At 36.4% G+C, this 16,146-nt stretch overlaps 1 protein-coding gene across 8 annotated transcripts in view; it reads left to right on the top strand.

The window, feature by feature from the left end:
• The window catches only part of NFX1 (nuclear transcription factor, X-box binding 1), a 90,762-nt gene that overhangs the window by 44,794 nt on the left and 29,822 nt on the right, over positions 1-16,146 (top strand). For 6 of the 8 annotated variants that reach the window (XM_051609731.1, XM_051609730.1, XM_051609733.1 and 3 more), the window contains exons 7-20: positions 341-480; positions 1,560-1,659; positions 1,789-2,006; positions 2,859-2,956; positions 3,784-3,814; positions 4,938-5,020; positions 5,509-5,617; positions 6,413-6,532; positions 7,134-7,213; positions 7,538-7,768; positions 8,032-8,105; positions 9,690-9,791; positions 11,549-11,590; positions 11,953-12,051. In XM_051609731.1, coding sequence (XP_051465691.1) covers positions 341-480; positions 1,560-1,659; positions 1,789-2,006; positions 2,859-2,956; positions 3,784-3,814; positions 4,938-5,020; positions 5,509-5,617; positions 6,413-6,532; positions 7,134-7,213; positions 7,538-7,768; positions 8,032-8,105; positions 9,690-9,791; positions 11,549-11,590; positions 11,953-12,051 — 1,527 coding nt within the window. Of the gene's footprint in view, positions 1-340; positions 481-1,559; positions 1,660-1,788; positions 2,007-2,858; positions 2,957-3,783; positions 3,815-4,937; positions 5,021-5,508; positions 5,618-6,412; positions 6,533-7,133; positions 7,214-7,537; positions 7,769-8,031; positions 8,106-9,689; positions 9,792-11,548; positions 11,591-11,952; positions 12,052-14,146; positions 15,254-15,731; positions 15,805-16,146 lie in introns of those variants that run through there. The other 2 variants (XR_007888525.1, XM_051609735.1) reach the window with 2 other exon arrangements.

Here is a 16,146-nt window from a genome sequence, read left to right as displayed (position 1 = left end):
TTCAGTAGACTTAGGATTGTTTTAAGTCTTCAGAAAGATGTCTGTAATATCTGCTCTTCTGGCATGATGCATAATACTTTGTTATGGTCAACTTATAGTGTCTTTATTTTCCCTTTTTGTTGAGAGAAAATTCTGTAGACTCATTACTGTGGTAAGTGTCCTACTTCAGGGGTGTGGGAGAGGGCAAGCAAGAGTAAAATAGGAGAGTTATATCCTGAAAACTCTTTCATTATTAAGTTATGCTCCCTTTCAAAGACTTTGGCATTTAACTGAAAAAGCTTTTTAAAATAAATTTTTGATAGATATTAAGGAAACTGACTATGGTATTATTTCTCTACAGTCATTCAGTGCGCTGTGGACAGTCAACAAAAATTAATTGTTCTAATGTTTGTGGAAATACTTTAAACTGTGGTAAGCACAGCTGTACTCAAGTGTGCCATGCAGGAAAATGTTCACCTTGCCAACTAACAGTACAGCAGGGTAAGTATTGGAATGCCTTATGTATATCCATGCTATCTACAATAACAAGAGTGTGGGGAAAAAAAAACCAAAACAAACAGTACATAGAGGAGAGTGCTTTATTTTTACTTAACAAAACCAGTGTCTATTGCTAGAATATTTAAAAAATGAAAAATACTTAAGCATCACTTTGTATTTAAACAACAATATAAAAATTACTGGAAAGAATCCTGTCAAGGTGATTAGGCTGTTGGAGCATGTGCCTTATTAGGACAGGCTGGTGGTACTGGACTTTGTTAGCTTGAGAAGGGTGAGTAGTGGCCTTTCAGTAGTTTGTAGGAGGTAATCAAGAAGTCAGAGATGGGCCATGTATGGGGGGATGAGAGACAATGAGCCTAAGTTGAAATGTTGTAACTAGCTATAAGGAAAAACTATTTTCTTGGGAACTTGAAGGTTTTCAAGACCCAACTGAACAAAAACTATGTAATGTGGTCTGGTCTCACAGCTGACTGTGCTTTAAATAAGGGCTTGGAATAGCTGATCCCCTGAGGGGCCTTCTCACCTGAATTGTCCTATGATCCTACTTAATCTTTTACTATAATTCTTAGACTTGATTAAACAGTACATAGGAGAAGAGTAGGAAGAGGTACAGGAAAGTACATTTCAACAAGCTACTTGTGGTTTCTGTTAAAATTTTCTAAACTTGGTCTCGAATGGAAATTAAATTGTCTGTGTGCCAGTATACAAATACATTTTTGTTGAAGACTTTATATAGAAAACTGCAAGTTGGTTTTCTCAACTTTTGTGGTAATAATTAACTTCTTAAGTATATTGCTATAGTAAGCTTTTTGTGCAGATAGTACTTCCCCATAGTTTTTATCTCCTTACCCAAGCAAATAAAACAGGAATTCCAGCTCCTGTAGGACTGAGAAATCTCTATTGCTGAAATGAATATGAAGAAGAGCATTACACTTTATACTTCTAAAAACTGACTGTAATGGTTTTTAACATTTTACCTTTTTAATTTACTGTACTGCTGGAGGTGTTCTGTCACTGACATTCTCTTGTGTTGTTTTCTGTGGAATATGGCTGTCTTTCAGTGTGTTACTGTGGAAGCAACTTTAAAGAAGTATTGTGTGGGACAAAGGAAGAATTCTTTGATGGATTTGGGAGTTTCTCATGTCAAAATACATGTGGCAAGTAAGGTCACTGTAATTTAGGCTTTTGAAAAGAAAAATGTCATTTTATTCACATTCAGTGATCATGATACTCTTAGGTAATTCCCCTTTTTAATTTGATTTTGGCTTTTTTCTCTTTGTTTTTGTCCAGAAAATTAAATTGTGGGAGGCACAACTGTATGCAAATATGCCATCCTCAGCCTTGTCAGCTCTGTCCACGACTTCCACAAGTAGTGTATCGCTGTCCCTGTGGTCAGACTCCTCTCAGCAAGTTACTGGAACTAGGATGTGTGGAACGTAAAATATGCACAGACCCTATCCCATCGTGTGGAAAAACATGTGGCAAACCTCTTTCTTGTGGTAGCTCTGGTAAATAGAACTTTCTGCATCAGAGTATCCAAATGGTCTCAGTGTTAAAAAAAAAAAAAAAAAAAAAAAAGAAGAAGAAAAAAAAGTGGTCTTTAATTGTTTCATTTTAAGAAATAAATATTTGATTAGTGATTTTGGGTTTTAACCAAGCTGGGTGTAAAATCCCCAGCAGAGCTAGCAGTCTAGCTGTTTGTTCATGACAATACCTTAAAATCAGGAAATAGATTTGTAGAGGAATAGAGCTGTAAGAATTTACAGAGAGCAGTATGTATTGATGTCTTTTAAAAGCCCTGTGAGATTGTGTGAAACTCCAGTTTTACAGACCACATGTTTAATTGTGATTTGTTAGACTTCAGAGGGGAGAGAGACAGATACTGTGAAGAGGGTTTCTTATTAATGGCTGATCCATTCTGTCAGGTCAAGTATAACAAGTAGAAAGGAAATCAGTTATTTAGCTTTTAGTTGAATTTCAGTTAACCTAGTAAGTGAAATATGAAGGTATGCATAGTAAGTCATTATTTTGGGTTGAAAAGGAAGAAAAAAAAAATCTGTAGAACTCCTGGAAGATGGTATCACACAATCTTTTTTTTCTGCACGTTAATGTAAAAAATATTTAACATATATGGATTTTCATTATTAATTGTAGACCTGAAACTATAGATTCAGTATCAAAAGGTGAAGATAATGGCAACATTTTATGATCATTTAACTCAAAGTTGTTAATTTGTTTGGAAACCTAATTGCACATAAGCTTAGTTTCTTCAACCAGCAAAGCTCCTTAAAAATAGGAAGTTCCAAATAATGGATTTTATTCTTCTGTCAATTGTTAATCTTTCTTTTTTGTTTTGCTAGAGTTCGTTCATACATGTGAAAGTCTTTGCCACGAAGGAGACTGTAAACCATGTTCTCACACATCAAATATTTATTGTAGGTGTGGCTTTAAAAAAAAGGTGAGTATATCAAGCTTGACCATGGAAACAGGTAGTCTTTGTTTTTTACAGCTGTGGAGGAAAAGGAGCTGCAGTAGTTGAGCAAAAGACAGCTAAGAAGTATAAGAGGTGTTCTGCTCCTTAGTTGCAAGAACCTCCATTGAATACTAACTGATAGATGCTAACTAGAGTATACTGTGAAGTGCTGGCATAGGCTAATTACTGTGAAGGCAATTTCTGAAGTATTCTTGCAGAGTTTACACAGAATTCTGTTTGTTTTAAATGGCTACAAAGTCTTACCTTATCCCACAGTATTTATATAAAACAGAGAAAGGTGGGTTTACCAAGAGTAATGTAAACGGAGAGAAGAAAGGTAGCTTAACTTAAAAAACTAACTAAATCTTTATAGTAACAGCTTGCAGATTTGTTGTAGAATTTTTTTAACCAGGTCAGGCAAGCATTTTTGGGAAAGTTGGTCAAAGCACAAATGTATGCACTCTGTCAGTATTGTCTGGAAGAGTAGTTTTGGTTTCCTCTGTGCAAGTTTCTGTTTTTTCAGGGCAAACCTGTTTGTGTCACTTCACAGCAGGACCTTCTGAATTAAGTGGGGAATACAAAGCTACTTTGTTTTTTTTTTTAATTGCTATGCAATCTCTAAGGAAAAAGTATTGTTTTAGAAGATTTAAGGGTTTTTTCCAGCTTTTGTTTCACTTTTGTATACAAAAGTGTTACGCACATGAAAAAAGAGTGCTGCATCTTTTTATATCATGTGAGTAGGTGTTTTCTAGATAAGTAAGTTTCAGTTGTTTCATCTGTTTTAACCTAATGGCTTCCTGTTTGTTTCCTAGGAAGTCCCATGCGCTCTCCTTAGAAATAAAGGTACACTTTTGTGTTACATATATATAGGGTGAAATTGTTTTAAATAAGATACACAGCTCATTAATTTTGGGTTTGATTGACAAAGTTGGCAAACATCTCATCAGTACTGTTTCTTTTATCCATACTCCTGTGCCAAGTTGGTAATTTCTTGAGATGCTGCTACTTTTGGGAAGAGGTTTGAAGTAAACCCTTTCATTTCTATCCATCTTTTATATAAGGAAAGACTTCTTCAGTATTCGATATCAAAGATTCCAGACAAGCTGTCTATTTCAACGTTAACAGTTTCTTATACTACCTACCGTATTCAGCAGTTTGCCCCCACCACCTGCATATGTTTGGATCAACTTGCACAGCTCAGATGCAAAGCAATGCTTTTGCTTTGCTCTTGTCTCAGGTTCCTGGGGAAATATAAGCCTTGCTTCTGCTTTACAGTTGTATGCTGCTGGTCTTTGCATCTGGCAGGTAGTTCCCGTTTGACAGTTCTTGATATTGTGAGCATAGCATCTCAGAATTCACCTTAGTGAAACGTTTACTTGATGAACCCCTGTCATACGGAGGTGTTATTTGCAAGATACATGAGGCATAATACGCATAATTCCAAATTCTGAGCTTTTGTCTATGAAGACATTGCTCTTCAGAATCCACAAGTGATTGTTTTAGTTACCTGTGGATAGTCATAAGGATGTTCTTTGTTAGGACTAGTTTCATGAGCATACCAGCAGTAAATGTATTTAGCTGACTTCTACTGGTTTACTAATTTCAGGAGTCTTAAATTGGATGTATGTGGTACTCCAGTGTAAACGGATATCTTGTTTTCTTCATTCTATTGTGCAGAGTTTGTGGTGTAAAAAATAATGTGAAGTAAACTGATTTCATGTATTCTGCTCTCCAAAATCTTTTTGAACAAGAGTTTGTGTAAAGGAAGCCAAGTGTTTACATAGGGAATGAATGTGAAAGAGCAGGTAACATAAAGCTTTGCTTGCTGACTTACACTGTATTCATCTCTTGTAGACCGTGCTCTGCAACAGCCTTAGCAAAATATTGTGATTGCAACTTTTGTTCTCAGCACAAGCAAAGACATTAAAGTTATTACTGGATTTTGGTGTTGTTTTTTTTTTAATAGCTGCTATTACATTCATGTGCGACAAGCGATGCAACAAGAAAAGATCATGTGGACGACACAAGTGTAATGAAGTTTGCTGTGTGGTAAGTTTACCTGTGGTTTTACAGAATTGTTCATTGTGATGTGCGTTTGGTTTTGGTTGTGATATTAAAATAATTTTGTATCTTCCCCTTTTTGGGCATCTTTGGTTTCTATTTGCAGCATTGGTCATGCTCAGAAAGTTTGTGTGTGCATTATAAATGTGAAACCATGTTCCAGCCTAAATGCAATTAAATTAGTGTAAAGGTTCTTTTTGTCAGTGCAGTAATTTCAGGGAGAATGGAGAGGGGAAGGGTATTACTTAATACAGAAAGCATAAGCTATGATGTAGCTGTATCTGCAACAGAGATCCTAGCTGAATATGCTTTACAAATTGTGTTTCCATACAGTGATGGAAAAACTCTATAGATCAGGCCTAAGCTATTTTTTGCATGGTACAGTGTTGTTAATTAGTAGATTATGACCTCACTGAGAAAAATAAACCAATGGGTTTCATAGTTTAATTCTTCTTTTCTTCTTTGCCTTCCTCTAGGACACAGAACATAAGTGTTCTTTGGTTTGTGGTCGTAAGCTCAACTGTGGGCTTCATAGATGTGAAGAACCTTGTCATCGAGGCAGTTGTCAAACATGCTGGCAAACAAGTGAGTTACAGGCAAGAGTACATGAGTTTTAATATACTGTAGAAATTTATCCACTTAGCTGGTCAGAGTTGGATAGAGAATGTTACCCAAATTGACCAGACCCTGAAGAATATGAACTTGATTTTGAATGTATGTTTTTTCATGAAGGAGAAAATTTAATAGTTTTGGATGAGTTTTCTAAGTGTTGGATTTTAATAGCTAAAATTGAATCACAGTGAAATATATTCAGTTATATATGTCGATCCAGCAATCACTGAAATAGTTTGAAATTATTTTGTTTGCAAGGAAAAAAAGGCAGTTTAGAAAGATAATTTCTAAGTTAAGGGAGCTGGTGTTTAACAATGTAATAACTGTTAAAGATATTGAAGTATGTAGCAGAATTTGTATAGCTACTTAAAACTCAGACTTTCCCAACTTGGTGCACTAGTGATTTTTCTCTGGGCAGGACCACCTAAAGATACAGAGATATCAGTTTTATGTGTCTTAGGCTTTCTGGTCATGTTCTGGATGATGAAAATTAGTACTGAATTAATAGAGATAGATTGGCAGCCGACAGTATATATGTACTACATTAAAAGTTATGCCAGTTGAATATACTAGTTTTTTACGACAGCTTTTTACCCCTTGATGTAGGACACCATATCCACAAAAGCTAGTAAATTCACTGCAGTTGTGCTTAATAACAAGGAAAACAAAGCTAGAATAGAACATCTGCATGTTATTTAAAGATTTTTCGAAGTGGAGAAGTGCAAATACATGTAACCATTAGGATATATTTTTCTTGGGTTTTTTCAGGTTTTGATGAGTTAACTTGTTATTGTGGTGAATCCATAATTTACCCCCCTGTACCCTGTGGCACTCAGCCGCCAGAGTGTAAAAAAACATGCACCAGGCCACATGACTGTGATCATCCAGGTAAGTCAGGCCATTCAATTTTGCTTGGGTCTTTCGTTTTGTTTTTAATGAAAATGTAGAAAAGTGTACACAGGTCTGTTTGTAAATGTATTTACTTTTTTATTAGGTGCTTTTTTGGTAGCTGTGAATGTTTCCAAAAGTCTACAATTAAAAGCCAGCCAACTGAAAACTTGCCATAAATACTAGTAGTGGTACTTCTGACTGGTAAAATAGTGGGACTTTTTTGTGATTGATATTAATAGTAATGACACATTAAATGCTGTATTCCAAAGATTAAGTGATCTGTTGAAACAGTAGAATAATCTAGCGAACAGTTAGTTTGTATGTTCCCAAACAATCACAAAAATAATATAGCACAGGTCCAGAAGTTATAGTAAGTTTTTACTATTTAGAAAATATGCAAGAATATTCACCTAAAAACCTGCCATAATAATTTTAGAGTACTTTAAAGAACAGATTGTCCTTGCCTGAAGCATCATACTTCCCATGTATAATTCTGATACGTGAACTCATTTTTATTAGTCTTTACAGTCTCCTTTAATGCATTTGACTGAAGTAAGCTAATAAAGGTGTTCTTGCTTTTGTATTTCTGTGACTACAGTGTACCATTCATGTCATAGTGAAGAGAAATGTCCACCCTGTACTTATCTCACTCAGAAATGGTGTATGGGCAAGCATGAAGTAAGTCTGGACGCTTAATATTTTTTAATGCTAAATACTGTTCTAAGACTGTAGGCTTAGATTTTAGTGGCCTCTTTGGAATGGAATATGTTACTGGAGCTTGAGTTTAGTGTGATTAAATTAGAAAAGTATGTCTTTTATGCTATAAACATTCAGACCAATTTCTGTATTGGGCTATAATATAAAGAAAAAGTCACTCTTTCTCCTAAGATATTTTAGTATTACAGTTCTAGCTGAATGAAGATGTGAACAGTAAAAGTACTTTGAGTTTTGCATTAGTAATTTTTCATTTTTAGTTGTCATTTTTTTCCTCCCCTCTTCCAGCTGCGAAGTAATATTCCTTGTCATCTCACTGACATTTCCTGTGGACTTCGCTGCAATCAAATGTTAAAATGTGGAATGCACAAATGTAAAAGAATCTGTCATAAAGGAGAATGTCTTATAGATGAAGAGTGTAAACAGCCATGTACTGTTCCAAGGCTCTATTGTAATCATCCCTGTATGGCTCCCTGCCATCCGTCTTCACCCTGCCCAACAACGTCCTGCAATGCAAAGGTTAGATACCCTAAGAAATATTTTAATGATCACCCAATAACAGTTATGACAAAAAATGACATATTTGTATATTCATAGCATGACATTTTTTTCTGTAGACTTACAATATTGAATTTTTTTTTTTAACTATTAGTCACTTTTAATTAGCCGTTATTCCACTAAAATTGGACTTCTTAAAGGAATAAATTTGCCTCCTTCACACCCCTCTACGGCCATAAAAAGAGAGGAGTTTTAAAAAGCTGCTGTCTTGTGTGGTACAACAGGTTGATCTTCAGTGTGAATGTGGAAGAAGAAAGGAGAGTATGATTTGTTCAGAAGCATCTAATACTTATCAAAGGTTTGTGCTATATTAATTATTTTAATTCTGTACTGGACTTACTACTTTGTAATTGGATTAAATTTCAGGCTTGACTAAATATGTTTAATTCACAGCTTGAATTTCCAATCTATGGAACTCTCTCCTACCCACACAAATACAGCAATTAGATACACACTTCATTCGGCAGGTCCAGATTCAGGCTTCCGAATGTAGGTGATAACAAACATACAGCAGTCTGTGTGTGAGTTGCTGTCTCAGTTTCTGTTACTGGAACTGCTGTTTGAGGGCCTGATACTAGTCCAGCTTAGGATATGCTGCTTTGTTCCTACTGAACACTGTCCAGAGTCAAATTCTGACAGAAGATGGCTTAGCACCTAATTAATAGGTGCTTGATACTACCTAATGAAAACAAGGAGAAAAACATGCTCATCAGGAACAGTTAAGAACAATTATAGTCAATACTAAGTTGAGGGCAAGATATCACCCCAGATGTGGTGATATTTTTTTCTTTTTTTAGAGAAAATGGAGTTTGTTAAGAGAAAAACCAACAAACCAAACTAAGTAACTCTTATAGTACTACTGTGGAAAGGTCAGCAAGTTAATAGGGTATCCAAGTTTTCCCCAAGATGTTGCAGGAGTGATGAAAGAGCTTTGAGCTTTGTCAGTGAACGTTGGTGAGAGAAAGTCCAAGGAAATAGGAAAGGGGAGTGTGCTGCTGTATCTATTCACATGATACAAACGATGATGTCGTATACTGTAATGGTCCATTACCTAGACTTTGTCACCACCTGATAAATATGAAGCTCATGGTGCCTTTCAGTGGTTTTTCCTTTTATGTATTATGATTATCCTCCTTCCTGCTAGATGATAAGTTCCCTGGATGTGATAAAAAACGTGTAGAGACTAAAATCCTTTTATCTGAATTTAACAGAAGGGTGGTTCAGAGGATAGAATGTTCCATTTTCAGGATTTTGCTTGAGAATAGTGTGGGTTATTTCACTTAAAACTTGTTTTATATTTTGGTCAGAAATTTTAGGAAGAAAATCAGACTGGGAAGGCTCGTTATTGAAGGGAGTTATGAGGAATCTCTTTAGAATTTTAACTGCCTCAGTAGGCATTTTACTCTTTCCTTATAGCTTATATCATTCATGTTTTATAAGAAAATGTCTAAGTACTTTATAAATTCGCTTCACATGGGTTGCATGCAGTTGAAGATGAATCACAGTAAAGTAAAAACACATGTAAAGCTATATGGTCAGCTGTAAGTTGAATATTAAACACGTGAGAAGAAGGAGTATACATTGTGTAATTTAGGCTTGCTTTGATTTGATGCTTTGAAAAATTCCCTGAAGAACCAGGTCCATTTGTTAGTCTTGCTTCTAGCTGCTTGAGGGAGATGAGAGAGCAACCTCTTAATTTATGTAGCTAGATTAGACTCCTAAAACTAGGTGATGTGAAGCTAGAGTCCCATTCTGTAATCTGATGAGGAAATCGTCAGTCTGTCATCCTTCGTCCACCAGGAGGTTTAAATCTGCTGCTCTCTACACCTTTTCAAAGGTTTATGTGTTGCCTCAAATTAAACCTAACACTCTTCTTTTTCAGAATAGCTGCTATATCTATAGCCACTAAATTAACAGATCTACAGCTTGGGGATTCAGTGGAAATCAGTAGGCTTATTACGAAAAAAGAAATGAAGCAGGCCAGGTAAGGATATACATTTAGGAACATATTTGAAACCCTTGTGTGTACCTGAAGCATAGACAGCTGAGAAAATAGCTGATATTGTGAGCAAGTAGGGCATATTAATTACTAAATATTAATGGGGCATATTTTCCACTAGTCATCATCTTACTATTTATAATATTTTTCTATTTCCCTTTTTAGATTTCTTACATTTGTGTCTTCATTTGATTGGTGCTTCTGTGTTCTCATGCTGGCTGTTACTGCAAATCTGCTTTTTAAGTTACAAAAACACGTGTCTTAAATGTGGTGATTTTTTTTTTTCCTCCTGATGTTCCTCAGGATTGGAATAGCTTGATAGCTTGTGTATTTACTTGTAGTATAATTCTTAATGGAATTGTCAAGTTTCTCCACATCCTTCTGACAAACTTGTGTTCCTCAACAAAATTTGCTTTTGAAGTCCCCAATTTTTAGTTAATTTTCTGTTATCGTCTCTCGTCTCTTAATTGTGGATTTGATTATTTCAGTCAGTTTGTTATGTGTGCTAAAATCGTAAATTTTTTATTGTCAAACTCCAGGATTTTCAAAGTAACTTACAAATCTACTTAATTAATTTAAAATAGTAGAATATTTTATGCAAACTCTGCAGAGATTTCCTTTCTTTGTTTCTCTCTCTGGTCCTATCTGTAGACATTTTATGCTTCTAGTTTGGTTTCTGTATTAGGATTTCAGGGTTTTTTGGTGACAAATTTTTCAGTCCTAGGGTGTCTTCTCTAAGTTGGCTACATTCCTCTTTTAGAGGAGGAGAAAACAATTATTAAAGCAAATTATTTTAAACAGTGCCAAGTTGATCTTAGAGTGCAAGCACATTAGCCTTCTTACGCCTCCTTCGATAAAAGCATCAGAAGTTGTGGATCCTATAGCTGTGTATCTCCAAATATAATACATGTCACTGAATGAACCAGTTTCCCCTGTAGAAATTATTTGTTCAAAATCAAGGAACTTTAATCAACAGAATCAGTGCACTTAGACAATCTAAGGGGCAGAAGTTTGTAACTGCCACTGTGAAACTCTGAAGAAGTCTTGATCCTTAAATCCCTTAAAATAAACTTAGGAAATACCTTTCAAAGATGAGACAGAAAACTGAAATTTGTATTTGTACTGATAATAGAAGTACTGGGCTCAGCTGAAATACCAGTTTTTGTGGTGCATCATAATCCTCCATACTCGCAGCTGACTTTCCTGTTTTCTCTGGGTAATATTTTTTTCTGATGCATAGGAGTAAGTTACCATGTCACATCTTCCTGTGCTAATTTCACATCCTTCCTAACATATCCTCAATGTTAATATCAACTATGTTTTTTTTTCTCAAATGATCTAATTCAGCAATATGTCTGTAGGTATCTAAAGGGTGGGTTCAAGGAGGATGAAGCCAATCTCTTTTCAGTAGTTCCCAGTGACAGGACTAGGGGCAAGGTGCACAAGCTGGAACACAGGAAGTTCCATTTAAATATGAGGAAAAACTTTACTGTGAGCACTGGAGCAGGCTGCCCAGGGAGGCTGTTGAGTCCCCTTCTCTGGAGATACTCAAGACCCACCTGGATACAGTCCTGAGTAATGTGCTCTGTCAATCCTGCTTTAGCAGGGGAGTTGAACTAGATGATCTCCTCACTCTTATTACTACTTTAGACTGTGATAACAGTATGACACCAACAAAGCTACAATTTGAAATATATTAATAGCAGCAGTGATTCTAATTGTATTTTTCTTTCATAATACAGGTTGCAATGTGATGAAGAATGCTTAGTTCTTCAGAGGAATAGGTAGGCAATGAACTTGCTTTTTCTTTTTTTTTTTTCAGAAGTCCAAGTTCAGAAATATAGTGCTATGTGAGAAAAAGTCCTTTCCTGCATGACCCAGAAAACTGATAAATGTGGAGATGATTGCTGTGTTACAGAGATCTATATTCAGTTATCTAAAGTCTTCCTAGACTATCCTAGTGCAAAGTCCCAGTTGTGTAGTTTCAAATGTACAGACTGTATCTCTTGCAAACTGTTCATCTGTATTTGTAACCCGTATCTCTACTTTTCAACAACAACATGTTTGGGAGGGAGGGGGGATTTGTTTTTGTTTGGTTGTGGTTTTGTTATATTTTGTTATTTTTCTCTTCTACCCTCAAATTTAGGCGTCTTGCTGAGGCTCTTGAAATAGATGATACTTCAGACCCTTTTAGCGTTCGTTCTTCTGGACCAAAGTACAGTGAACTTTTAAAAGAAGATGCGAGGTATGTGTTCTAATGGTGATAGGTTTCGTGGGGAAACAGTGTTGAGAGCAAGATGGGAAATGCGGAATGGTTCTGTTTACGCTTGTAAAAATGCCCACCTTTATTCTTCTCTCCAGCTTTGACAATAGGTGATAGTTGAGGCAAAGGATGTGATGTGCCCTTCTGAAGGCCTCCAAAATGAGAACCTGAGAAGTAAAAAGTGCCTGGTTTGTTATCCTGTTCTGTAACAGGACCAGATTTAGAACGGAAACAAAATTTTCCACCATTCTTCTCAATACAAATCAGGAGTCCAAAGTACTTGTACTATGACTCAGGAGTACTATAAAGTACCTGTACTTCTCACCTCTCCACTGCTTTCATACACAACCAACATCCTTCATCTAGTTGCTCCTTGTAAACTTTTAAAGACAAAGACAACAGTGATCGCTAAGTAATGGAGTGTGCTCTCATAGCCTGACATTGTTTCCCTCCACCAGCCTCATTTCTCTTTTTGCCTTACTGTCTTTATTATAAAAATAAATAAATGGAATTAATAAAACACTTGATTGATGTAGAGCTAAAGCTATGCCAGTGCTAGACTGCAACATATGAAAATTATGCAATGGAAAGTCAAGGTAATAACAAAAACATCACATTAATAAATACTGTCCAAACTGGAACCACAGGGAGTACTCAGACATGTTTTCAAAAAGATACTTAAAATTTTAAGTGTCATCTAGGAAGATTTTACTCTTGAGTTGTGTGTTTGTAAGCATGACATTGGTTTTTACCAGTTCCAGGTTTTTAGAACAGCTGAATCTGGTTTGCTCTTGCTTCACTATCATAATGATACGTACATTTCTTATTTTTGTGAGGATGTTTTATACTTGAAGATCTTCTGTTTAATTTGCTGATGTTTTGATATAAGTGAAAATTTTACATAAATAGCCACATAGAATTTGAGACTAAGTCACCTCTGCTTTACTTCCAACTGGTTAGCCTACTGCAAGATAAGAGCTGAATGTTTTCATTGTGGAGATACAGTTTTACTAGTATTTGCACTGAAAAGTGGTGTTTTGTAAGGACATTCTCTTAAGTGTATATGGAATATGTTTTGCTCTATCACTTTCAGAAAACAAAGCACACACGTTCACTTTCTTACTGTGTTGAATATCTTGTGCTATATGTCTAGTCTCCCTGTTTTTTTTGAAGTACAATCCAATCTCACCTTCCTGTCAGCCATTCTCTACCCATAGTGCAGTGTTCATCTTTCATGAACAAAACTAACCAGAATCATGCACTGTACTCCAGATGGTCTAATCATACCTTGAAAAGTAGCTTTAATGCTTCCACACTTCTCTCTGAAAATTTATCAGTCATTCTGTGATTTTACTTTAATTTCCTTTGTAGCCATTTCATATTTTTAGCACACAATAAATTAATACACCCAGGCTATTCTTACTGATTCACAGCTTAAAGCAATAGTTTTTCTTACTCCTCAAGTCAGTGACTTTGCACATTGAATTACTGGATTACATTTATGTAGTCTTTGTATCTAGTTTCTCCCTGTATTAACATATCTCTCTTTACATGACCAGCAATCTGCCATTTGCAAAGCTGTGGCTTTATGAACTTACTTCCTTGACTGCACTTGGTGGTGTTTTTTTTATCTCAGCTGTCTTGTAAAATATCTGACTTTGCCTCATAATGGCAGGATCTACAGTGTATCTGTTACAGTATTTTTTCAGATAGCTCAGTATTCTGTGTAAGTTTTGACAGATACAGTTATTCTTGCTTGAGCAGGTCACTCCAGTAATGAAAGAGTTCAGGGCTTGTGGTTTTCCACATATATGTATATGTGGATATATAAGTTATACTTCTATGTATGGGATCTCAGAATGATGAGAAATATGATAGTTGCCTTCCTGTGCATTCAGGGTCAATGCCTCAAGAAGAAGGCAGCTGCCAAAACCCATGAGTAGGATGCTGTGTTATTGTCTTATTTAGACAATCCATTGACCTGTGAAGCATTGTCAAGGGCTGAAAAAATGCACATCTACAATTTGAGAAAGCTGTGAGAAAACTCCTGATTTTGAGCTGTAATCTTTAATTACAGAACCCTAAAGCTCCAAGATGCAGTACAACTCCAGGTAACAGGAAGATGAGTAAGTGGAAGCATGCCAGCAGAATATTTCTCCTTTGTAGGAGAGTGACAGGAGAAGGGATCACCAGGAATAGCATGGTAATGGTACTGCATGCTGATCTTGAAGTGTAAAAGGAGTCAGAAGAAAAGTCTCTACACCATTCAGCTTTGCATGAGGACGTTATCCTGCTGCCAAGGGGAATCCAACTTCCAGCATGGAGATGACTATACCAGCACAGATCAGGGGGTACAGATCCGCTGGGTGGACCCTTCAGCACTGACATTTCTAAGATGCTTCAGAAACGGACACAGAGAGCAAGCAAATGCTGAAGTTGGCCCATTCACATGAAGTTGGAGGGTAGACTGGCACAAGTATTAACAACCAGTTTGACAAGGATGGTGCTAAGGCTGCTATTTGATGAGTTAAGGCTACTGGAGAAGGAGAGGAGGACATCTGGAATATCTGGCCACATTAATCTACAGAAAAGAGAATTTTCTTATTTTGTCATTGGTTGTGCAAGACCACACAGCAGCTGTATGGACCAGGGAAATCTTGGATCAAATGTTTACATCTAGAAAGACACAGAGGGAGATGGATCCTTCTTAGGCATTTTCTTAGCCAGTCCTTCCAAGAGTTAACCCTCCATGTGCTGTTGTAGAGAAGGAGGGCAGAGGCAAGCACTTCTGTGTGTGATCTGGCAACAGGAGCAGCATACAATTTAGGGGTAGGATACCTTTGTAGCTTTCTTAAACAGGAACTGAAGCCTGAAGGAAGGAGCAGTGAGAGCAGTTTCTCAAGCACTTGACTGGCAAACTGCAAGCCTGGAATATCCATCACCTAGAGGCAACATCTTACATTGGCAAGTGTTGCAAAAAGAAGGAGGTTTTTTGGAATGGCATCAAAATCCATGGAAAGCAACAAATATACAGAAAGAACTACAGTGAAAAGCCAAGCAATGAGGAACATTCTTATTAATGAATGTGATTGAGAGGAGCTGAAAAGGCAGTAAGCCTACTCTTGCTTACATGCAATGCAAGGAGGTGAGGAGAAGCCTAATGTACCCTGCATATAGACACAGTGCAGAATTTCAGTATACCCACTGTCAGATCAGATGTGTTTAATCTAAGAACCACTTCATTTCTTTACTGTATATTATTTTCCAGTGTCTATTGCAGGTTAGAACATTGGAGCTCACAATGAGCAGTTACCTGGTTATTTGACCATAGCAAGTCATAAACAGCTTAACTGAAAGAACTGTGTGCAAATAATAATTTCTCTGCTAGTAAGCAGTAACAAAATTCCATTTAAAATAAAACAACAAAACAACACACTTGGCAAAACTTGGAAAACTTATTGTAAAAGCTCAGATGGGTAACCCAAAAGAATTAAAAATACTGAAGAAAATACTTCAGTCAGGTAATAGATACTCATCAATCCTGGGATATGGAAACACTCCATTTGGTTTTGATAGGGCAGTATGAATTGCACATTGGTTATTTTGTTAACATACAAGCAAATTCCAGCTCAGGACAAACGCAAATGAAATTCCCTAAACAGGAAATGAGCAAGCTGAGGAGACACCAAAACTAGCAACCTGAAACTGCAAGACTAGAACCAGAGGCAAGTACAGGTGAGAAAATGAGCAGCAGCCCATTCTTACTGTCCCTTCTCACCCAGGTATCTGATCAGGATCATAAAGAGACTACTGAACCTGTAGTATTATTTTTTTTAATATTGTGAAATGATTTAAAGCAGGTTCATTTTCTTCCTCATCTTAATGGATAGTTTCTGTTACCCTTGGCTTTTCAAGACCGTTGCTGACAGTTGAGCTTGCCAGTGTTTCTTGGCAACCACAGGTTGTTTTTTTTTTGCCCTTCAGTGAAGTGTGTGTTCATGCTTCACTGTAACTAGGAATAAAGAGTATTCTTCCTTGCATATTGACCTGACACTCTGCTCTTTTATCATGGCAGTC

This window comes from Apus apus, chromosome 2, assembly GCF_020740795.1.
Source record: "Apus apus isolate bApuApu2 chromosome 2, bApuApu2.pri.cur, whole genome shotgun sequence".
In the NCBI taxonomy this organism is placed as follows: domain Eukaryota; kingdom Metazoa; phylum Chordata; class Aves; order Apodiformes; family Apodidae; genus Apus; species Apus apus.
This window is presented reverse-complemented; position numbering and strand designations above follow the sequence as displayed.